The following is a 24,766-nucleotide window of genomic DNA, read 5'->3' as shown; positions in this document are numbered from 1 at the left end:
ATATTTGATGCATATACCATTTTCAAATTATTTAAAATGATAAGTTGAAATGTGGGAGGGTCCTTAAATTATTTCCTTATATAATTTTTTTCATTTTATTAAATCATTAGAAATAATTTAGAATTCCAAAGAGAGGACATCATCTTCCTCCCCATTCCCTTATATAATAGAAATTATGCACTCCATTTCCATTATTAGAGTCAAAGTACCAATATTACCTAAAATCAGGGGCGACTAAGGTTATATGCAGGGTGAGCAACTTCACAGGACCCCAAAATATAAGGGCCCAATTCTATTAGTTGTTTGTCCAAAGAAAAAAAATCTAATTACAGCTTTTTTTTTTTGAGGGGAAAAGCTCGGAAATTTCATTAACCAACATCAAGTTCCGCCAGGTGTAAAATACCTGACGGAACATCATCCACAAAAACTTGTTCCACACCATTAGCAGGATTAACACGAGCAAGTAAATGAGCTACAGTATTTCCACCTCGCTTAACATGATTAATAGAAAAATCAGCAAAATTAGAACTAAGCAACACAATGTCTTCCACAATAAGATCAAGGGGAGATCGCCCAACTCGCTGTTGCTTAATAGCCTTTGACAGGTTATATGCGTCGCACTCCAGTTCCACCTTCGAGCAGCCCATCCTTAACGCCTCCTGCAGGCCAAACTTGGCAGCCATGGCTTCTGACAAAGCGACGCTCCACCGAGCCCGGTGCCGACGAACAGCAGCCCTTTTTACCTGACCATTTGTATCCCTAATAACCGCGCCAACTCCTACCACCCTATCCTCCAGCAGCGCTGCATCAGAATTAATTCGAAACCATCCCTCCCTTGGCGGGATCCATCTATCACGAGATACTACATCTTGTACAGCTCGAGTACCTTGTGTTTTCGACGTATAACTCGCATAATCTTGTACTAGCTTGAGGAAACCAGCAGCACCAACCACCGCATTACTCCAAGGATCTGCATGAGTGACCGAATTGTGATAGGACCATGCAGCCCAAGCAAGGGCCAAGAAAGCCAGCAGCCCTCCCTTCTCCAATTTCGCACGCACCCACACAAAAACATCAAAGAAGGACGTCGTCGGGATATCGCTAATGTAATGTGCAAAAGGGGATTGTTGCCATATAGAATTCACTATGCTACAATGAAATATTGCATGAACAATAGTCTCCTGAACTCCCGGGCACTGACTACAATCGCCATCATCAACAACATGTCGCTCCCGAAGTCGATCCCTCGTCGCCAAAGCCCCTACACTCGCACGCCACACAAAGTGCAATAACTTAGGTGGCCCATCCAGATTCCAAATAGCCCGCCACAGCTCACTCCCATCCCCCCCAAACAAATTCATCCAACCCCGTATATGGCCGAGCCTCCCTAACCAATACCCAGATTTTGTGGAATAGATCCCATCCGTATTAGGCCACCAAAAACGAAGGTCTCGCGGTTGACGATGACTAAGTGGGATATCACGCACTAACCGAGCATCATCCTCCGTTAGGTGCTCCTCTAAGGCCGCCTCATTCCATCCTCCTTCATCAAGTATCAAATCCGACACCTTCAACCCTGCATCACTTTCAAGGTTTGGGGTAGGTACCATCGATGCCGATTCACCTGGGAGCCATGCGTCCTCCCACACGCTAATACTGTGCCCATCACCAACCCGCCACTTCAACCCCTCTAACAAGAGAGCCTTTCCACCCCAGATACTCCTCCAAACAAAACTAGGGTCGTACCCCCGTCTCGCCTCCAAAAAGTTCGCCCCCCGATAATACCTGGCGCTCATAACTTGGTGAACCAAAGAAACCTCGTCACACATTAAACGCCAACCTTGTTTTGCAAGGAGCGCTTGATTAAATACGCGTAAGTCTCGGAACCCCATTCCTCCAAGTGACTTCGGCAAACATAATTTTTCCCAGCTTAACCAATGCATTTTGCGTTCCGTACCTCTAGCTCCCCACCAAAACCGTGCACACATTCTATTAATATCATCCAGTATCCCGTATGGGATTGCAAACAAGCTCATCATATATGTTGGAATCGATTGGATTACAGATTTCAGAAGTACCTCCTTCCCTGCTCTAGATAACAATTTTTCCTTCCACCCTTGTAACTTTTTCCACACTCTCTCCTTTAACACCGAAAAAACCATTTTTTTTGACCTACCAATGACCGTCGGCAGTCCTAAGTATTTGTCATGTCGTGCCACCTCCCGGACCCCAAACAAAGCTCTGATTTCTGCACGCCTATCAATGCCCACATTTTTACTAAAGGAAACTTCAGATTTATTGAAATTAATTTTCTGACCAGATGCTCTTTCATAAGTACTGAGAATATCAGCCACCACAGAACATTCCTGAAGCGTCGCTCTAGTAAAAAGGATATTGTCATCTGCAAAAAATAAATGTGAAATCCGCGGAGCAGAACGACATACCCTGGCACCATGAATCAAACCATCAATAGCAGCTTTCGACAACAGTGTAGAGAAAGCTTCTGCACACAGGAGAAATAAATACGGGGACAACGGATCTCCCTGCCGAAGCCCCCTGGATGGTATAATGTTCCCTTCCACTCGCCCATTCAATTTGAAAGAATAAGAGACACTAGATATACAATGCATTATCTTACGAATCCAATCCGCACAAAATCCCATCCTAGCCATCACCTTCTCAATAAAACTCCATTCCACCCTGTCATACGCCTTGCTCATATCCAGTTTAAACGCCATTGTCCCCATTTTTCCATCACCCCGCCTCTTCATGCCATGAAAAATCTCAAAAGCGACCATAGCATTGTCAGTAATCAACCTTCCCGGAACAAAAGCACTTTGGTGTCCAGAAATAAGGTCAGGTAGGACAGTTTTTAACCTATTATCCATCATCTTAGAAATTATCTTATAAATAACATTACACAGACTAATAGGGCGAAACTCACTCATTTGTTCAGGGTTCGTACATTTCGGAATGAGTACAATACACGTTTTATTAACCCCCTCAAGGTCTATTTCCCCCCTCCACCAAGCTCGAACAAAATCCACAATATCTGAACCAACAATATGCCAGAACTTTTGATAAAATAGAGCATGCATACCATCAATACCAGGCGCTTTGTTCGGGTGCATTTGAAATAATGCGGCATGAATCTCATCTGCCGTCGGGTCCATCGTGAGTCTCTCATTTGTGTCATCCTCGACCAACCGAGCCATCCCAGCCAATGCTTCATCGAAATGTGACGGATGTGACGTTGTAAAAATATCCGAGAAATAGTCCGAAATAGTGGCCCCCACCTCCTCCTCCGTCGAGCTCCAAACACCATCCCCATTTTTTATTTTCAAGATCATGTTGCGTTTCCTTCGTTGGCTTGCTTTATGATGGAAGTAGGAGGTGTTTTTATCGCCATCTTTCAACTCATTTGCGCGAGCCCGCGCATGCCAGTAGGACTCATGGAGACGATGCAACTCATCCAACTCTAAAACCACCTCTCTACATTTTGCTAACATAGCACTGTCTGGAGATTTATTCTGCCACACCTCCAGCTCTTCTTCTTTCTGCTTTATTCTTTTTTTCACATCCCCAAAAGTGGATGTCGCCCACCCGCTCAAGGCCTCTGCACACCGCGCCACCTTTTCGCTCACCCCCAGCGCTCCCGAACTTCCCCAGCCCTCTTGAACCACTTGCTGGCAGTCAGCATTCGCGAGTCATAAGGCCTCGAAGTGGAACCGCTTCCGACGGCCCAGCCCACGCTTCACCTCCTCTGTCTCTAATAAAATCGGTGCGTGATCGCTCCGATAAATCGGATAGTTACGCACCCTAGCATGGGGAAACAACGCGCTACATTCCTCACATCCAAGGAATCTATCCAACCGCTCGCGGATCATTGTACCTTCATCCAGTCCTCTCCGCCACGTAAAGGTACACCCTTTATACCCCAGGTCAGACACCGCGCATAGATCAATCGTCTCCCTAAAAGCGTCCATCAGGCATTCCCTACGAACAACACCCCCTTCCTTCTCCGAGGAATGTAATATCTCATTAAAGTCACCAAAAAAGACCATCGGTGTCGAACATGAATTTCTAAGCTCCTTCATCAACTCCCATGTTAGATGTTTGTTTGCCGCTTCCGGCCACCCATACATCCCCACCGCATGCCACACCATCCCATCATTAGCCTCCTTAACTTCCACCATAACATGTTGAGTCGAGTAAGAAATAACTTGAACATCCATATCACGCCACCAAAACCCGACACCTCCCGACAAACCTACACTACTTAAACACAACCCATCAGTAAAACCACACTTTTCTTTAACAATTTTAAGTTTCCTTGCATCAATCATAGTTTCCATCAAGAAAACCATGGTAGGCCGTTCCCTCCAGCACCATGACTGGAGAGTTTTAACTGTACGAGGGTTGCCTAAGCCCTGACAGTTCCAGCTAAAGATTTTCATTGGCCTTCGCGGGGTTGGGTTACACCAACCTCCGCTACTGTCAGAAGATCGCCATCTCCGTCGATAAAATCCCCCGTTCTCCTACGCTTGCCCGCATCATAAACATCACACATCAGCACATCATCTCCCTCTAAGAGAGGCTCAACATCCGTAACCAGCTTTCGTTTCTCCTTCCTCGTCCCCCCCTCCCCCTCCTTACTAGCCATCGCCACCCCTTGACCGCTTTTCTTGCCCCCTTTTTTTGGTTTACGAAGAGATGGCAGTGCCTTGCCAACAGCAAAAGTGAGAGAAAGACACTGCTCCTTTGTTAGCTCGTCCCCAAAAAGCACACCACCCGTTCCATCCACATGTGGGGATACATTAGGCCTATCCAATCTCTCCTCTTCATTAGCATACGCTGCTGGCTGCCCTTCCCCTAGTCCCTGATGTAAAACCCCAACCACCACACTCGACCCTGCTTCACCTTTAGTCTCCTCCCCTGCTCTTTGCACTCGCTCACCCTTCTCACCACCCTCCTTTTCTCCACCTGGCGTGAGGTTATTAACCAAAGAGCTAGCATCTCCCTGCTCCACCATCCCACTACCTTCGACAGTGCCAACCCCACCTACCTCCTTACTACTCTCCAGCTGGGTTCCTAGAGAGCGCTTCTCCCCCTCCTCTCTGATTATGCCTTCGAAGCTCAGCTTCCGCGCTCGAGCTAAAAACTGTTTGGCCTCCTCAGATTTTTTACTATCCCCCCTTCTCGGCGAGGCCTTCAGCCATGCCCCCCACTGCTTTTCACCGCCCCTCACCTCGTCATCCACCTCCAGACAATCCCGTTCCATATGACCCAATCTACCACAACAGTAACAAAATATCGGCAATCTTTCATATTTCACCTCTATCAAAACAATTTTCCCCACCCTATTTCGAACCTTTATGATCCGCCGAAGGGGTTTTGTTATATCCACAATGATTCGGACCCTGGCTGAATTATTCCACATGATACCATCGTAATCGACCTCTACAACTTGTCCAAGATTACCTCCTAGCATCCTAATATGTTTTTCCGATCGAGAATCAAGCGGTAGGTTGTACAGCCTAACCCAAAAAGGGCATGAGTTCAGTGCAATCTCGGATGGTTGCATCCCACCATCGATTTCATCCATAGCAACTAAATGTTGATCAAAAGTCCACGGACGTCCCGCCAGCACCTTCATCCTATCCCTTGCCGTAGCAAATTGAACCACAAATAATCCGTTTTCAATAGGTCTGAATAGAGCGTCCTTGGATATAGCCCAGATCTGATTCATCGTCCGTTTAAAAGCATCGAAATTGTAAGGCCTTCGCGTCATGACCTTGCCAACAATGGCTAACTCCATGCTAGGGTTAACTGTTTCCAATTGCACCTCGTCAAGGTTAACAATTTCGTCCTCATCCTCTGTAATTTTAAGGGCTGAGCACCGTACAAGAATCTCATCATCCATAATTATGTATTCGTAACAAAGATCCTCCCGCAGAGGACCCCGATCTCCCAATAAGAGATACGACGCTCGCCAAACAAGACTCGCACTCTCAAACTCTAGTTTCGCCTAGGGAGAGACTTTTTCACTTAATTTTATATAAAAGCTATTCTATAGTATTTCCTCTGCCGAATTACTCTGGTAACTATTAGTTAATAGTGCTATCGAATGTAATGTTTAATGCAGATTTAAAGAGATTAATTTCTATCTGGTGTTTTGCTTCGTCTCTTCCTACTCTCCAAAAAAAAAAACACATTAACGACTTTTCATTTTGTTCCTATTACTAAAAAAATTTATACCTTATAATTAGCACAAGACCCCTAAATTGTACGAGACAACCCTGTTATAAACACACTATCATTGATATGGGATATCAGGAAATGAGCATGGAGTACCGGAGGCAAGAGGAAATACTAAAACATACAGCTACGTTGTGACAACATAAGTTTTGAGGTCTTTCCAGCATAAAAAAAGCCAATTTCTCATTTTCAATTAGAAGGCTTTACAAGAACCAAGCAATAACAAACAATAAATGAAATTGTGAGCTCAATTTGGAATATTTGCAAGTAATGATCATAAAGAGTAAAGACAATGTGAAACTATGTATCTTTAACAAAAAGATTTAATTTCTTTTCAAATGCAAAATTGCTCACTCAATCTAATATATTTTACTATATCACTAATAATAATATCTAACACTATCACTAAGTACAAAATACTAACAAACATGCAAAAGGAAAAGCAAATAAAACAAGACAAGAATTTGGTGACGCGGAAACTCAAGTGATAGGTGAAAACCGCGGGTGGCAATGATAAGTCTACCAATTCACTATAGTTGCGATGTCTAACGAACTTATAGGTACAGTGAGAATTTAGTTATATAATAACAAGTACTAACTGGTAAAAAAAAACAAGAAAGAAAAAGGAGAGAAATGTGATAAGAGCCACCTTCTTCTAGGAAGGGTTCCCTGTACACCAACTTCCAAAGCCTCACAGTTATATTACTCAATCAATGTTGAGTAAAACAAGGGTCAATTTGAGGTTTACGACATAAACTTATTTTAATCTAATACCTTCGATCGATCTATCTCCATTAAAGTAACTATTACATATATCAAGAGTATCCGAATAAGGGATTATAATTATGTGATATTGCAAAATGCTCTTAATTCCCGGATTTGCAGGTAACTTTTTGTCATCGTTGTTAAAAACACGACTAATTAATATCAATCGAATCCAAAAGCATATAGATGTATACTTATACTATATATGATATATCTATATGCATGCCCTGATGCCCAAAAAAGTTGACTCCTTTCATAAAGAAAAGTAGAAGAGAAACCACCTGTTTTAATTTATTTTTGTTTCGATAAGATACAATGAGCATTGTATAATTGTGCCAGCAGGCAGCCACTAGCCGGAGACCTCACGTCAAAGACTAAGTCTATCATTATGCATTTATGCTATCTATTTTATACCTGGTCCTATAGTTATAGGCACCTTGTACATAACGCCATTACAAATTATTAAGAAAAAACAATACAATATATTCTTAGAAATAATGAAATTTTTTATATTTTGCACTGTGAAAGTTTTTGGTCTTATTTCTTCAAAGGCAGTGGTATTTTTTTTATTAAGGTAAGTAGAATAAATTTCAAGAGACGCTCCTCGTGAGTGGAACTCAAAAGTTTGTTTACGAGAATGGAATGAAGAGTTGAATTAGTATAAGGAGTAATCTCAAAACTAGTGTGAACTAAATCTCCTACGTTAGCTATATATTGAATCTACTACTTTGTTTGCTTCCCTATAGACATGTTGTATATGGGAGGAGTGGAATTGTTGAAGAAGATCTTGAATGATGAGTTGAATCTGCCACGGCTCTTTCGAAGTATTCTTTGTTGTGTTGATAACAAGAAGATTATCACCTATATTGTTAATACATGACACTATGATTAATTTTTTTAAAGTTGTTAAGTCCAAAAAATAATTTTTTTATAGTATCACCCGTTTCCCGTTCACCCCACCCGTGGTTGATGGGTGGAGCGGATATGGGTGAAATTCTTGGCAGGTGATGAATGGTGTGGATGGGAGTCGCGGGCCATGGGGCGAATGGAGGTCCACCCGACCCATCTTCGACTCATTGCGATTCTGACTAATGTAGGATGCCATATTGGTTAATGGTACGGTAAAAAAAAATCTCTCTCTAAATACCCCCCCTGAAACCCCAAACCCTAGAAACTTTAACCTCCCCGCCGCCACGCAGGCTCGCTGGTGGACGGAGGGTCGCCATCAAGCCTGCGTCGGGTCCTTTTGTTCTTTATTTCGTTTCTCCTCTCCTCGTAACGTCGTTCCCTTCCCCGCAGTCGCGTCACCCCCTCCCTCTTCCTTGTAGTCGTGTTACCCTTTCACCGGAGTCAGTTGCTCCCTTCCCAGTCGTCAGGTCCCAGGTTTTTTCTCGATTTTTACCTCTGTGCACTGTGCTTCCCCGCTCCCATATTTTGAGTTTCTAGGTTTAGTCCCCCTCTCCGTTTCTCTGGTTTCGGTCCTTGAAGTTGTAGGTACTAAGGTTTCGCTTCCATGATCCCCAATTCTTGTTAGAGGTAGTTAGGTTTTAGTATCCTCTTCCCCGTGCTCGTGACCTAGTCTTGAGATTTTAGAGTGTATTCTTCCCTTCCCCATTCCCCCACTAGTGTTTGTTTGTTGTGTTCAGTTGGCTCACTAAGCAAGCATCAGGTTGGTTCGTGAAGGTTAGTTACAATTTTTGAATGTGTAGTGCTCTGGACGACGTGGTATAATGATTCGGGTGTTCGCTTGTTTTGTTTGTTTTGTTTGTGTTATCGGTTTAAGCCTTAGTTTAGCTAGGTTTATGCATATTCAATTATGCTTGTCATTTTGTGTTTGATATATTGTGCTTGGGTGATAATTAGTAATGGTAGGTGGACAAGACAAAGTTCTCGGAGTCCCATGACTAAGATGAAAGGAGGTTCTCATTTTAATCCTGTTGTGGTTCGATCTTCTAGGTTAGAGATTGCAAGATTGGATTTTCGGATTCGTGGTTTGGGTGAATTTCTTCAATATAATTCGTTCAAAGTTCATATGATGCCTTTCAAAGTTGTCACACATAAAAAATGCATCTTGTGGGAGGTCTCTAATTTAATTTGGGGAAAATTATGATCTCCACGCATCTTGAGTTTTAGTCTCGTGAGACTAAACTTTAGTTATACTCGTAGAAGGGACATAAGTCACCAAAGGATGTGACTTCTTTCCTCAATTAGTATAATCCCATGAAGTTGTTTTCGTTCACGGACCTTGGGACTTAGTGTTTAGTAGACATTGGGGTCTACTAGACGACTTGTGGCAATCTTTGGAAGATCGCTTGGGTGTCATCTCTCAATGGGTTCACTCTCATATCGGGTCTTCTTCGACACGATGTATAACACAAAGGCACCTAGTATCCTTCAAAACAAGGTTATTGGTCTGGACAAGTCATATTTTAATTTCTTTTTGTTTCATAGCGTATATAAGAGCAAATAAAACTCTTGTATTTTCTGTTTGCTTTGTTTTCTGTTTGATTATATTAGCGTTAGGTTGTACTTCCGGTTTTTTATTAATGTAAAATTTTTGGATTTTAAAAAAAAAAACCTAATGTAGGATGAACATTTTGACATATAATTTGAAAAGGGTTACCAACTCCCAATTTCCAAATTCAATTCTCCATTGCCACTTTAGTTGCAAAATCTTACACAAAGGTGTATAGCATTAGGGGTGTGCAAAAATATCCGATCCGAAAATCCGTCGATCCGATCCGAAATTTCGGATATCCGATCCGATTTTAAGATTTCAGATATTTCGGATCGAGTATCCGGAAAAATTTTCGGGTTTTCGGATCAGATACGGATCGGAATTTTTCAAAAAATTCAACAGATCCGATCCGAAAATCCGGTGATCCGATCCGAAAACCCGGTGATCCGATCCGAAAAGTTCGGATATCCGAAAATTTTGGATCGGATTCAGATCGCAATTTCCCCGATCTGAAATTTTCGGATCCTATCCGACATTGAACACCCATATATAGCATCGCATTAATGAACTATACTTTTATAATATCTATATAAATCTATTAAAAGACGTTCCTAAATAAGGAACGGTGTCGCCTGACACTCTTTCTAAGAGTGTTTTACTTCATGTACAATAAAAAAATTTAGAAAAGTATAAACTTTGATCCTGTAACCTCAAATTCATATAATAAAGTATTAACCACTAGACAAGTTATACTTAGTGTTATCATTATAAAGTACGATATTGATAAATGAAAATTTCCTTATCCAGGACATATCTTTGGCCTAATAGCTTGTTCTCTATTATTAAAGTGCTTTTTTAATTTCTTCAACAAATTATTAAGGATGAATTAGGTATCGTTATTTATATGTAATAAACTAAGGATAGGAGTTAGCTCAAGTGGGTAGAGCGCTCTCCCTTGGCCCATGAGGTCAGGGGTTCGATCCTTACCCCCAGTATTATGCTGGAGTATTTTCTTAGCATAGCATGCCTTACCAGCCAATGTATTGGTATTTCCTACAGACTGATAGCCTTGTAGGGGTTAGCCTTGGGCTGACTTAATTTCCTAATCAAAAAAATAAAATAAAATTATATGTAATAAACTTAATTTGGTTATTATAAAAAAATTGAAAGTCAAATTCTATTGTTGTCCTTTTCCCAAAAAGTGGAAAGATGAATTGCGTCCAATTATGAAACCCTTGAAAAAAGAGAATGAATCGAAATATAGCTGCTACACCAAAACTAGGTGCAAAGAATTTGTTACAGTTAGGAATGTTGGCGAATTCAATTAGGTGAAAGTACGGAAAGAGAGGGATTCGAACCCTCGGTAAACAAAAGCCTACATAGCAGTTCCAATGCTACGCCTTGAACCACTCGGCCACCTCTCCTACACAACGATTATGACTCAGAAACCGAAGAAATAGCCAGCCATTACTCTAGTTCATATTTCTATTACTATTCCATTTTTGTTTTGATAGGTACGACTAGGACCAACCCACCAATACTAAAATATTTTTATTTTGCGTTTTGGACTCAACGCCCGAAGTCGACATGATTTGGTCTCTTGAGCTGAATGAGTTTTAACTATATCTCTATGCTACATAATTTGATATCTAAACTTGGTACTATTTCGTAATTAAATATATTAGGTAATATATAAACAGATTTCAGAACATTTGATCTGGTCTAAATCTTTCAGGTTATGATCTGGTATGAGATATATGATATATATATGACCTTAAAGGTTTTTTTGGAAGGTATTTTGTGGTTATTTTCTCCAATTACTAGTCGTATATGCACGCGATGCGTGCGTCGACAATCTTATGTACGAATAGGCATATATTTTTTTAATCTAATTTTTTTTTTGGTAGTGATTTAAATTATTGAGGTTCTTTTCTAGATGTTACTATCTTTTTGAACTAAAGGTGACCGTTTTTACTTGTTAGAAAATTTTGGTCGATTTAATAATTCTTTGTAAGCGGCTTTAGTATAGTTCTTTAACGATTGTAAATGTTAATAAACCATATTGTTTGAACTTTGTAAATACGAAGTATTATGTTGTCATGATATATCACTAGCTTTTTTAAAATTGAAGATTTTAAATAATTTCGTGAACTGATTGTGTCAATCTAGTCAAGTTAGTAATGGTGATTGCATATTCCATTTTTGACTTATTCTATATGGCAAGTTGCATTGATTCTCATTTTTAAATTTATTATAAAAATACATTGTTTATTTTATTAGAAGATATTCTAGTCATTTCAAATGAGGATACCACACCTCCTCCCTTAGCTTATATAACAGAGATAAGACAATGCTTAGCGATTTTCACCACTTAGTTAAAATAGTTGACAACAAAATTAATTCTTGGCATAATCATTTTCTCCCCAAAGTTGAAAAATCAGTTCTTATTCAAAGTCATCTATAATTTTCTCCAGCCTATTTTATTGCAACGACTCGAATCCCCAAAAAAAACATGTTTTTCAATAGATAATATCAACCAAAAAATTTTCCGGCGCTCCTAAATTAACTCTTATGGCAGTCAAAAATTTGTCGCCCTAAAAAATATGGTGGGTTGAATTTTCGGAAAACGGTCGATGTAAATGAAGCATACTCAGCTAAAATGGACTGGCTAATCCTTTCTGACCAACACTCACTCTAGCCAACTCTTATGCGCCAAAAATATCTTCGGAATACTTCCTTCTTTGAGAACAAAGCTAAGCCACGAGACTCTCATATTTGGAAGTCTATTCTTCGATCTCGAGAGCTTATAAGGAAAGGAATACATTGAAATGGAACTGGAACAAATATTTTTTTTTTGCATTGACAACTGGTGTGCTAATCAAAGCCTTATTAAAATGTTAAATCTTCAAATCATATCTATTGCTAATCTGGGTCTTACTGTTAGCAACGTCATTCTTCCATCAAGCTAAGGCAATGAAATGTTTCTCTCCTTAATGACACAGTACCATCCCATATCGTCCACCTAATATTGGAGATTCCTATCCCTAGCCACCACACCCCAAGTCCAAGTGTTGTTGAGGGATTACTAGATTTGGTAAAGTACTCCTTCTAACAATATTCCTTGGCCTTTTAATAGGATATGAAAAATTAATATATCCCTAAAAGTACAAATTCTTCTATGGCAATGTTTACAAAATGGTTTACCATTGGAATTTAATTTAGCCGGCCGTCAAAACGCTAATGACGCTCTATACCCCCTTTGTAAATCTGATAATGAGACTCTTGACCATCTATTTTTCACATGTCCTCTAATCTCTATTATATAAGGGAAGGGGGGAGCTATGGTGTCCCCGAATGAAGAGACTATCTTACCCCCTTCCCATTCTAAATTGCAAATTCACTTACAAATCAAAGGGGGCTTCAAACAAAAATACCAAAAATATAATTATAACAATCACTCACAAGTAAACTAAAATCATAAAATTGCATAATTTACGTTATGCAAATCACTAAAATGAGGAAACTTTACAAAAACTTAAAAATTCACCAACAAACGACAACCTATGAAAAAATTGACTTGAAATCAAAGTGTCCACTTTCTTTACAATTTATGAAGTACTGTACTTAATTCAGAAATCAACTAAAAAATTATAACATTAGAAATCATAAATAAATTCAATAAAATTTCTATTTTGTTCATAGAATTTAACTTTGAAAAGTTAAAAAAAAAAAAAAAGAATGGTGAGAGACTTAAGTGACATAAACTAAACCAATCAAATTTTGAAACTAAAAACAATTATACTTCGTATGTCTAACGTTAAGATTTTGACTCTTATGCCGAAGAAAATCGAGTTTCTGTTTCGATAAAAATTCAAGCACGCATCGCGTGCAAAAATTCTAGTTTATCAATATTATTGGAACTCAAATTATATACAACCAAAAATCCGCCGTCATATAGTGCCACAAGATCTTGTACAATGTCTAACATGTTTCCGTCCCTACCTTCATGCCTTATAATTGTTCTGTTACAATTTGTGGAGTATCTGGAAGGAATTAGAACACAATTCAATTATCTTTGAGGAAGCCATGCTTGATTTAAATCGTATTTATTATAGAGCCTCATTTGCATTTGGAATGTACTACTCGAACTATAATGGATCTTCCCCTTACTTTCTCTTCACTTCCTTGTTGCAGGTCCCCTCCTTTCATTGCAGTTAGCTGGTAGCCTCCTCCCTCCGGTTGATTCAAGGTAAACTTTGATGGTTCAATTATTGGCTCATCAGCCGCTGTCAGTGTTGCCATTCGCAACTCCACGGGTCTTATTGTGGCCGCACAATCTTATTGATTTGGCCAAACCTCAACTCTCATTGCTGAAGCATGGCGATTAAAACATGGATTGATACTTGTCATTCATTAGCATATTCAAGATCTATATATCGAAGGAGATAATCAAGTAGTTATAAGAGTGCTGCAAGGGCATTACACTTGTCATTGGACTATCCAAATCCTAATTAATAACATTTGAAATCCGCTTCGTCAGTTTAGATTCTACACCATTAAGCATATTTTTCGAGAAGCTAATCGGGTAGTAGTTTTTCTATCAATTAAAAAAGGTCAAAATAATTCTACCACTTTGATTGACGTGGATGTTTCAAAGGAACCATTATTGTTAAATAATTTTGTTCTTTCTTTATTCATTAGGAGTCTTTCTTGAGAGAACGGTGTCCTAACTTTCTTTATATACCAAAAAAAAATGATATATATGGTGAGATTCTAATAAAAATAAGGTTCCAATTCTTGGAATAAGCTCAAGAGACCATTTGAATATTAATATTTTTGTAATCCATTGAATAATGTGCTAGAAGTTTCTATATTATATGATAGGTTAGTCTTCCTTAAACAACAAAAAATAATTTTTCGCAGCTATTCTTTTTAAATAAGGTATTTTTCGACAAAATTTTTCTTTCTTTACATGATAATACAAGAAAAAGTAATTTTTTTTATGGTAAGAGAAAATGTAAATTCTATTTGTATAACTTTAACAAACTTAGTGCAATGGCTATAATTGAACTAATTAAGAAAACATACAATGCAAATAATTTCCTATCCCCCTATAGAGAAATGTGTTTGTGACACTTTCTTAAAAAATAAAATTTATAAAAATCTTATATAGACTTGGTTCAAATTAAAGGTCCGTTTGATTTAAATTATTTTGACTTATTTGAATTTTTCTTATTTTATCTTATCTTATTTTATCTTATCTTATTAAAACTTGATAGAATTATTAATATATTGTTAAATAATATAATTATAAAATTTGATATGCTTGTTTACCTCATTTTATGCAAATGTTTATCAATTTGCATTATATTTAAGACTAAGCATATAAGATACTATATTCTAGATACCTACATTCTTATTTTTCATCAAAATAATATCATTTTAATAAGTTTAGGTTTATAAAACAAATCTACTTTTGAGTAATACTCTCTCCTTTCTTTATAAATTCTTCCTAATTTGACTTTTTTTTTCTCACAAAAAGACTTCATAGGAACAAAAAAGGAAACAGAAGTAGTAGTTAGAAAGTGACTTCATCTCAATATGAACGATAGATGTATTTTTATTTCAAACAAATTACTAATATATTACGTATCAATTTGCATTTACATATCATTATTTTCACCCATAAACCTAATATACATAGTAACGTCAATTTGCATTTACGTATCATAATTTAATCAATGAATCATTGAGATTTTGGGTAGTTTTCTATTTTTCCGATTAACCTTAAACATAAAGTATTATAATGGTAAACTTTAACATTATCTTTGCAAGTTATATTAAAAGAAAAAAAACATACCTATGCTCGTGAGTGGTGATCAATAATTCATTTCTACGTGTAAGGTTGTGCAAAGACCAGGGTCGGACCGGAAAGACCGGATCGGACTGAACCAGATATTCCAGTCCGATCCTCGGTCCACAGAAAAACCAGATTTCGGGTTTTCGATCCGGTCCGTACCGATTGGACCGTAATTTATATTATTTTAGAAAAAAAGTGTATATGTTAAGAAAAGTTTAAAAAGGTAGAAAGTTAAAAACCTACTATTTAATACTTTAAGATTATTATTATTATTAAAATGATTAAATTTTATTATATCTAATTATAAATATGTTTGAATAAAATTAAAAAGTTTTTTTAAAAAAAATAAATTTCAGTCCAACAGGTCCAAAACAGGACCGGAACGGAATTTTCTGGTCCGATCCCGGTCCAAAAAAAACTCGAATTCTAGTCCACCGGTCCTGGACTGGTGCACACCCTATACGTGTGTCAGACAATGAATTATTGTTAAATTTATAAAATGGCCAATTTTTCAAGTTCAAGAAGCATAAAATTACAAGATATTATCAATTATATTTTTATTGGTTAGGTTTATATTCTAGTTTATTGCATTGCCTAACATGTTATTTAGTCTGTTCTATTTAACTTATTTTATTTTATCTGAAATTATCTAATTTTATTTGAACTTATCTGATCTTATCTTAATTTTTCTTGTCTGAATTTATATTATCTTTATATATATTTTTTTTATCTAGGAAAACAATACACTAAGATGCCTAAATTTTGTGTCGTCCTAATGCTAATACACGTGATTAATGCGAAAGCAATTGTCTTTATGCTCGTGGATTAGGAGATCCCGCGTTCTTGAACTCGAGTTTTCAGTCTCTCCGGCGAGGTTTGAACTTCGCGGTTCGGGAAGGCTTTCACAATTCGCATCTTCCCGTCCAGCAAAGAAGAGGGTGAAGGGGAGCGGACAGCAAGTTGGAGGACACTGCAGAACCACGCGATTTATGAAAAAACATGTCACTATGTTAAAAAACTAGAGATGATCATTTTGGCCCGGACCGGCCCGTTTTTGGGCCGGGTTTTGGGCAGATTTTCCGGCCCGGTCCGCCCATATTTTTTTTTGCTTTTGACAAGCCCAAAACGACTTTTTAGTCTATTTTTTGGCCTGGCCCGTGTTGGCCCGCAAAAGCCCGCTAATATAGGCCCGAAATAGCGGGCTTTGGACACAAAAATCCGGCCCGAAATTTAGGTCCGGCCCGGCCAATGGGCAAATTTTTTTGGTCGCTGCCCGGCCATGATCACCTCTATAAAAAACAATAGATATGAAGAGAAATAGTTATTGATTATAAGAATGACTATGTGAGAGCAATGATATTACCACATTCGATATTGGACAAATTGTACAATATTATGGCATTGTTGTAATTTTTGTGACAAAAATTAATATAAAAAAAGTATAAAGTATAAATTATAAATTATTTTGTTTTTATATTTTTTTATGAGGTTTGTTACTTGAAATCTAATTGATATTTTAGATGACTAGTATATCATATCTTGACACCATTTTATCATATAAATTGACTATTATATCATATATTGGCTACATCTTATCATATTACGTGAATGTTGTATTTACTAAATTGTATCAAGTTGCTAGTGAAATTACATAAGTGCTATGATATTGGACAAGTTTATCTGTTTATGCCGAAATACTTTCTCAACTGGGTGAGAACAAAAAATATTATATTGTAAAGTGTGATTTTCATCATGATAAATTAGTATAAAAAAAATGCGACTATATGAAAAAAAGTTATCACTATATTAAGTAATGATAAATTAATGTAATTTTAGATTATAAGAGGTGACTATACAGTGGCAGATGCATGTTGATAGAAGCGGGGTCACTTGATCCCACTTGAGGCAAAATAATATAGAAAAAAAAAATCTAATTTTTAATATATAAATATAGATAAAAGTGTTAATTAGTAATGGAAGAGACTCACTCAATACTGTTTTGGGCACTTATTTCGCATACTTATAATTAGTGACCGTGTTGCCTATAATTTCTAGATCCGTCACCATGACTATATAAAATCGACTTTGGTCCTAATACTCCGTATTAGTGAAGACTAATTCTAGGCTAAGACTAGTTCTTTAAGTTTTGCGTAGACGGAAAAGTGTCGTCGATCAAATTCCATAACTCAACACAAACGGCAATGATAATGACAGTCATTCACATGTTAGTGATACTCTCCTCCTCCTCTCCTCTCCTCTCCTCTCCTTCCTCCACCAGTAGTAGTTGTAGTTCCACTTGACGTCTACATTCTATGCGTGAGCGTATAGTTTAAGCTCCACTTAATCACTTGCAAAAAATAATACTTCTTTTATTTTATTTTATTTAAGTATATTTTACCCTTTTTAATTTCCTCTTATAAATAGTATTAGCATGCGCAAATCTTTACCAACATTACCAAGATCCTCATGACTCTGTCTCTTTGTTAAACCTACAATCTACCCTTAAAACACGGATCTTATAGATTCTTCTTTTTTATTTTATGTAATATCATTCCTTACTTCACTCTAAATTCTACTCAAAAAACATTCACACTATATCCAATTATTATTTTTTTGTGTCAGAAATTAGAAATAAATCAGTGTATAATTATCCTGATACATTTCTACTTCTGGGTGTGCCAAATTTTTTGAAATTTTTTTCTGGGTGTATAAATTTGAGCTGTTTTTTGTACTATAATCAACAAAAAGTTTGGAAATGATGGATTTTGGGAAGTGGGTTTTTCTGGGTTTGGGATTTTTTGGGACATTATTGGTTTTTGTTGAAGGTTTTGATTATACAAATGTTAGTCACATTTCATTTTTAGAATCTTATGAAGTTACTGATGCTCCTCAACCATTAATGGTTCCTCTTACTCTTATTCATGGAGCTGATGCAAAAGGCGCTGGTATGTTTTCTTAAATCTTATTTTACTTTTTAATGATTTTCTGCACTATGGGTTGTTGTTTGTTTAATCTTCTGTTACATTATGTTTTGTAAAGATCTTGTCTTTTAATTTACTAATTGGTTGTAAATTTTAGATCTTTGCTTGATGTACTATAAATTAGTGAAATAAGAGCAAACAATATCTTCTGTCTAGAGTACAGAAAAACTTGAAACAATGGCTGAAATTGTGTATATTGCCACCATCTTATGTGCAAGTAGATTGATTGTTGTTTCATCAATAAAAAATGGTGTTTTTCTGACTGCTCCATTTATAAACATACTACTATACATTTAATGAGCCGCAAAATAAACACATAAAGCTTATCATATGACCTTCATGTTCCATTTTATCCACATAATTCAAATCTGATACTATATCTAATTTCTAGCTCCTGTATATGGAGTTATGGCAAACACCCAGTTACCCACACTGCAGGACTTCACTTAATTTGATGATATTGACTATAAATTCGGATTCTTTACAATAATTAAATATGTGTGGATCAGAGTTGGGGAGTAGGACCTGCCTGTTTTTGGAGTAATGGTAAAATGTATGATCTTATATGAGGTGTATTTAGTATAGTGACTTTTGGGTCGCTTATGGGTCTCAATGAAGTCACATAAATTGATGGATGTTAACTGGGTTTTAGTTGAGCTAAGAGCAATACAACTTGTTGGTGTTGACTAATGGGGTGGTAATGGTTCAATGATATGACCAATCCTGTTTTGATGTAATTTACATTGTTATTTTCTAACTTAATCACCTATAAAGTCCACTAAGAAAGCTCCTTGCCAACCATTTATGCTTGATATTGGCTACCTAATGTCGGAAAAGTGGCAAATTATCCATAATTAAATTTGTTATTGCATCATTGTCCTTCTTCTTTGTATGACTTTATTATGATGAGCTCATTGGACTCAAGTCTCCTTTTACCATGAGTTTCCTATCTCAGTCGCCATTCATCAGGGGATGGCAGATTTATCTGATTTTTGTTCACATCACGCTCTAATTTTCATTTTTGATATATTTGATTTTGCAGTTTGCTTAGACGGAACATTGCCTGCTTATCATTGGGATCGTGGATTTGGGTCAGGGGCCAACAGCTGGCTTATTCAATTAGAGGTGTGTAGTAATTAGATGGATAAGTTGCATCTAGCTTAGATGTTCATGGTCTATTTAGCTCTATAACTAGTTGGTGTGGTTCTATGTGTATTCGAGTACATTGTGCGGAAGAGTAGCATGCATAAGCTATTAGTCTCTCGCTAGTAGATTATGAGATTAGTAGTGACAGTTATAGGTAGTTCTGGACCATGATTTATGGTATTGCTCTCCCGCATACTGTTCTTAACTATAGTCCATATAGGTGTCAGAAAGTGAATATTGCTTGTTATTAAAAATTAATTGAATTAACGTTTTTATGATGCTTTCCTCTCAATTTTTATTTTGAAATTGGTCTACAACTCCTAATATAGTTGATTGTTTATTCTGCATATTGACTATATTTGGTGTGTCCTCTGAATTGGGAAGCTCTCAGTCCTGACGTGTACTTCAGTCTTTAAGCTATTCTCTTAATGGTTTCATCTCTTTCCATCTTATGCAGGGAGGGGTTGGTGCAATAACATTAGAACATGTGTCTATAGGAAAACGACTCGACGTGGCTCGTCCAAATATATGGAAAAAATGTTAGCATTCACTGGAATATTAAGCAATAAGCCTGAGGAAAATCCAGGTTTGTATCATTTCAACAGTCATGCTAACCTCCATTACTCTTTGATGTTTAGATTTGTAATCTTTGGCATCAGTGAGTTACTTCACAATCTTACAAGACATTATCGGATCAATGTACAGATTTTTTCAATTGGAATAGAGTAAAGCTTAGATATTGTGATGGTGCCTCTTTTGCTGGAGAAGGCCAAGATGAGGTTGGTTAATTTCATTGCAAGAAAATTTAATTCAACTTCGATGACTGTCCTTAATATAAATAAAGATGTTGAGTTAACGGGATCACTTTGAATACTTGGGATCACTAAGATGTGGGGGACAGGAGGAGAGGGAGTGGAAGGACTTGTACCTTCCCATTATTGTACATGGTTTGTCAAGCTTGTAAATCATGGTTTGTTGTAAATATGTGTAGGCCAACCAAATGTTTTTCAGAGGTCAACGCATATGGTCAGTTGCCATGGAAGAATTCATGGGAAAGGGAATGCGTAATGCTGACCAGGCTCTTCTTTCTGGATGTTCTGCTGGGGGTCTTGCATCCATATTGCACTGTGATGAGTTCCAAGGCTTGTTCACAGACACACGAAAGTGAAGTGCCTGGCTGATGCAGGATTGTTCCTTGACGCGTAAGTGACTATTGTTGCTGCTCGTGTTCTTTGATGATTATGAAGTTACTGCTAGAATTAACTTTTAGCGTGACTGCAAGAGAGTTTAGATTCTAGGCGTGTTATTGACATTTTTGCATTTCAGGATGGACGTCTCAGGTGGACATACTTTAAGGGATTTCTACCATGGTGTGGTGACTTACTTGGTAAGTAACCATATTTGAGTTTTGCTGAAGTATTGGTTTTAGGGATAGAGTTCTTTTACCAGTCAGAAAAACTTATCATTGTGAGATTTTAAGCTAAGTAGAAAAGCCTGAACAAGGACGACAGTCTTCATTGAAATCGGTACAATTTGTGGTAGTTACCATTGCCTCGGCTGTCCGGAAACCGTTATGACAATTCGGGATAAGATGGCTAAAAAATTGTTTAAACTGGGTTATGAGAAATTGGAATCGGAGAGTTGGTATGGAAAAATTACGAGTCTATGACAAGTGTCTGACAGGGATAGGTGCTTAGACTAGTGAACTTTCTTCCTTAACTTGGCAAGAAATGTGGCCTAAATGAAGATGGAGTATCCATACCAGTATTCGAGAATCATTATCTGACATTAAGTACTTCAAATTGGAAGTTAGTCTAAGTAACTGTGTAACATGAGATGTATGTTCCAAGGACCTTGAGGTCACATGTTTGATCTTCACAGCTATGGTTCTTGGTGGTACCGAATTACCTTATTTTTACTCCCCTTTCAAGGGCCTGACCTATAAAGATGGTGTGGGTTTAGCCGTTTAGGGTTCTTCTCTTTACCATATTAAAAAAATGAGCTGTATGTAATAAATGACTGCCATTTTCTATAATGAATTTTCAGTTATATATATTCCTGTTAATCTTCATACATTGTTGGATATTTTGAGATTTGTCTGTTATCTCTCATGAAAGAGTTCCCTTATGCTTTATTGTTTTCGTGATACAGGGTGTAGGGAAGAATCTGCCTCCTTCCTGTACTAACCACCTAGATCCAACTTCGGTAAACCTTCTCCCAGCTTTGTACACGATATGTATGAATTTAGATATTATCAGTAGACATCATTGCATCTGTTAGACTCTTACTTGTTTCTGTCTTTGTGCAGTGCTTTTTCCCTCAGAACTTGATCGCCCACATCAAGACTCCTTTATTCATTCTCAATGCAGCTTACGATGCGTGGCAGGTTTGCTGATCGTTTCGACGAATTTACACTAGTATAAAGCACTATCATTTGTCGAGCACTTATGTATTCTCGAGCTTTAAATAATGTGTCCTTTTGTCACGGACTTCAGGTTCAGGCTAGTTTGGCTCCAAGATCAGCTGATCCTCACCACCTATGGGATCAATGCAAATTAAACCACGCTCATTGTTCTGGAGCTCAGATCCAATTTTTGCAGAGTAAAATTCTCTCTAACTTTATAAATGGTTTTTATTCCCCGTTTCATCTTTGATGTTCTCAGGTTTATCGTAATTATCTTTTCCAGGATTTAGAACTCAAATGCAAATTCAATAAAGGGTTTCTCGAGGTCTAGGCCTAATGGGCTCTTCATCAACTCATGTTTTGCTCACTGCCAAACTGAGAGGCAAGATACATGGTTCGGTGATGATTCCCCTGTTCTTCAAAACAAGGTATTTGAATCTTGCAGTTCATTTTTCGCGCAAGTCAATTATTAATTGTCACCACAATGTTTCAGCATGGGTATTATTGCAGACATGAGCTTAATATGTAAATATTGGATAGAATCTCTTGGTTGATCCTTAGTTTATCTCTTAAGTTACAGTTATAATAATTTGAAGTTGTTATTATTTGTTGGAGTACGAATCATCTTGTTTATGTTTTAAGAGAGGGAATAACAAGCTATGGAGGTGGGGGCTGAGTGTGGGGAAGGCTTCCATGTGCTGTATTTAGGACGGGATTAGTTAGGAAGAACTACAGAATAATACAAAAGATGCCATGCTTTAAACTTAAAATTTGACTCTTATCTTATCGGTAGCGACTAGTCGGTATTCATGGAAATATAGAAATAATCAATTCCTTGAAACTTTTAAGAATTATAGACTTTGTGGACCAGTTTGTGAATTATAGTATTCATGACTTTAGTAACCAAGAACTCAATCCGTGATCCACTCGAAATACAAAATCCTTGAATTCTTAATGCTATCCATACAACAGACTTGATCACTCTGAATCATATAAAAATCAACTTCGTACAAGGGTGAGCTGTTTTTTTTTTTGTAATTTGGGGTGACCAAAATCCTTTTAGTACACCCGTTTTTGTACAAGTTTTTGTGAAGAACCATACTCATGGCCGTCATGGGCCTCACCTGGCTACCCAAAAACAATCATCTTTGTTAGCATGAACTCGTCTTTTGGGTCTTTGGAAGCAGTCTTTCTACTAGTCTATGCTGGTTTGAGGTAAGATTGCATATCGGAGCCTCTCATAACTAGTGGCTATTTTAACTCGTCCAAAGGACATAAGGTACCGAACCACCAAGATGAAATATATGACCATGGACTTGTCAAATTGAACTAAAAATTGTCACAAACTCTTGTACAAAAAGTACCACTTCCCGGCATATGATAAGAGTTCTTCCTTTAGTAAGTCTAATGTGGGTAAGTTATGAAGCTTAACTTACCAAATCGAGAAAGTGGCCTATTTTTTGGGATGTCTCCAAAGGCCCAAATAGAATTGCAGCTTACTATCTAAGGACAGGTAGTAACCATGCTTTGCCCTCATATGAACACTGTTACTTGCCTTGTTTGTTTAATTCCTTTTATCTTCATCTTGCCTTCATTTCGAAAATGATTTGTGACTTACATAATTCCGCGCTTTTCTTGGTGCTACTTGATTTGCAGCCGGTGGCAATCGCTGTTGGCGACTGGTACTTCGACCGATCTGGAATAAAATACATTGATTGTGCATACCCTTTGACAATACTTGCCACAACTTGATATTTCGATAAGACAAATTCATTTGTAGCATCCTCCTACTTGTTGATTTATTACAACATCTATTTTCTGCTATTGCTGCTGCTCATTGAACTCATCATTGTAAATTGATGTAATTCAATAATCAGCAATAAGATCAAGGTTTGATTATAGGGCCTAAAATTTGGCCAAGAAAATTGTATTCTTAGAATCATTGCATTCTTGTATGCAACCTTAGAATTTAATATTTATTTACCAGATTTTGGCATTTGTTAGTGTCTGTTTGTAATTTTGAGAATTTGAAACTTCAACAACTTGTTGTGTAGTATTTATAATTAGCAAAAGGGATCTGCATTCAAGTTTGAGTGATATATGGAAGATACTAGTAGCAGAAATTGTATGTCTACATTTTAATCAACTAAGACTATTTTCTTTTCCCTAAAAGATTTGGAAGTTTATATAAATTTTTTTATCAAGTTCTAATTTGTTATACCAAACAACATAACTGAAATAAGTGAGATAAATTCCTAAACTATGTGATTGAAATCTCCAACTTAAATTCTCACATGTGCATATGTTTGTCAAATGCGTGATTTAGGTCTTACGATCCTACTATTTTACAACTGAAGAAAATGTATCTGATGTTGATTCTAAAATACTTGGAAAACTAGTTCCTTGTATATTAGTATGAGGTAACTACTATGTTTTTCATATATCATATTTCCGTGAAGAAGTTGAGGACTTGAGGTGGTAAAGTAGTGACATCACTTCCTACCTCGTATACATGAGGTCTAGGAATTGCACCTCATGGGTCTCATTTGAGGAATTCTCCTTATCCTCTTCAAGTGAGTTTCATTCATCTTATCTTAAAAAAAATTCTGTGAGAATTTCAATCTCCTTGTGTACGCGATAACTTACCCTCACGGCTCGTTTGGTAGTCGTTAATAAATTGCGGTAATGGGAATGAATTTTAAGTGTAATTTATTTAGGGAAGCACCCTTAAAATCTCCATGGGGAGATATTTTTCCCATGGGCAAGCAATCTCACCCATAAACTTGTTTTTTGTCTCCAAGGGGAAGCAATTTTCATTACCACTCATTACCAACCTACAAGGTGGTATTGGATGGGAATGAAAATTCAAGAAGGAAAGTGGACACTTTATGATA

The 24,766-nt window shown here is 37.3% G+C and overlaps 3 protein-coding genes and 1 non-coding gene across 4 annotated transcripts; 2 read left to right on the top strand and 2 right to left on the bottom strand.

The window, feature by feature from the left end:
* Positions 1 to 368: 368 nt before the first annotated feature.
* LOC125496774 (uncharacterized) lies at positions 369 to 4,367 on the bottom strand. The gene is made up of 2 exons (XM_048642345.1): positions 3,819 to 4,367; positions 369 to 3,686 (listed from the first exon to the last, which is right to left on the bottom strand). The coding sequence occupies exons 1-2, from the start codon at positions 4,365 to 4,367 to the stop codon at positions 369 to 371; spliced, it is 3,867 nt and encodes a 1,288-aa protein (XP_048498302.1).
* A 6,451-nt stretch (positions 4,368 to 10,818) lies between these two features.
* TRNAS-GGA (transfer RNA serine (anticodon GGA)) lies at positions 10,819 to 10,905 on the bottom strand. Its single transcript has one exon. It is a non-coding gene; the product is annotated as a tRNA-Ser (tRNA).
* Positions 10,906 to 17,619: 6,714 nt separating this feature from the next.
* LOC130591297 (pectin acetylesterase 6-like) lies at positions 17,620 to 19,494 on the top strand. Its single transcript, XM_057394394.1, has 2 exons — positions 17,620 to 18,286; positions 19,365 to 19,494. Exons 1-2 carry the CDS (start codon positions 18,097 to 18,099, stop codon positions 19,460 to 19,462), a joined length of 288 nt encoding a protein of 95 aa, XP_057250377.1. The 5' UTR covers positions 17,620 to 18,096; the 3' UTR covers positions 19,463 to 19,494.
* Positions 19,495 to 19,936: 442 nt separating this feature from the next.
* LOC104890609 (pectin acetylesterase 10) lies at positions 19,937 to 23,971 on the top strand. The gene is given in 12 exon segments (XM_057394393.1): positions 19,937 to 20,054; positions 20,174 to 20,247; positions 20,460 to 20,622; positions 20,625 to 20,670; positions 20,795 to 20,855; positions 21,620 to 21,673; positions 21,777 to 21,854; positions 21,964 to 22,069; positions 22,156 to 22,170; positions 22,173 to 22,300; positions 23,529 to 23,598; positions 23,601 to 23,971. Coding segments are annotated over 12 exon segments (888 nt in total). The 5' UTR covers positions 19,937 to 19,996; the 3' UTR covers positions 23,636 to 23,971.
* The last annotated feature ends 795 nt before the right edge of the window (positions 23,972 to 24,766 follow it).

Source organism: Beta vulgaris, chromosome 4, assembly GCF_026745355.1.
Source record: "Beta vulgaris subsp. vulgaris cultivar EL10 chromosome 4, EL10.2, whole genome shotgun sequence".
In the NCBI taxonomy this organism is placed as follows: Eukaryota; Viridiplantae; Streptophyta; class Magnoliopsida; order Caryophyllales; family Amaranthaceae; genus Beta; species Beta vulgaris.
This window is presented reverse-complemented; position numbering and strand designations above follow the sequence as displayed.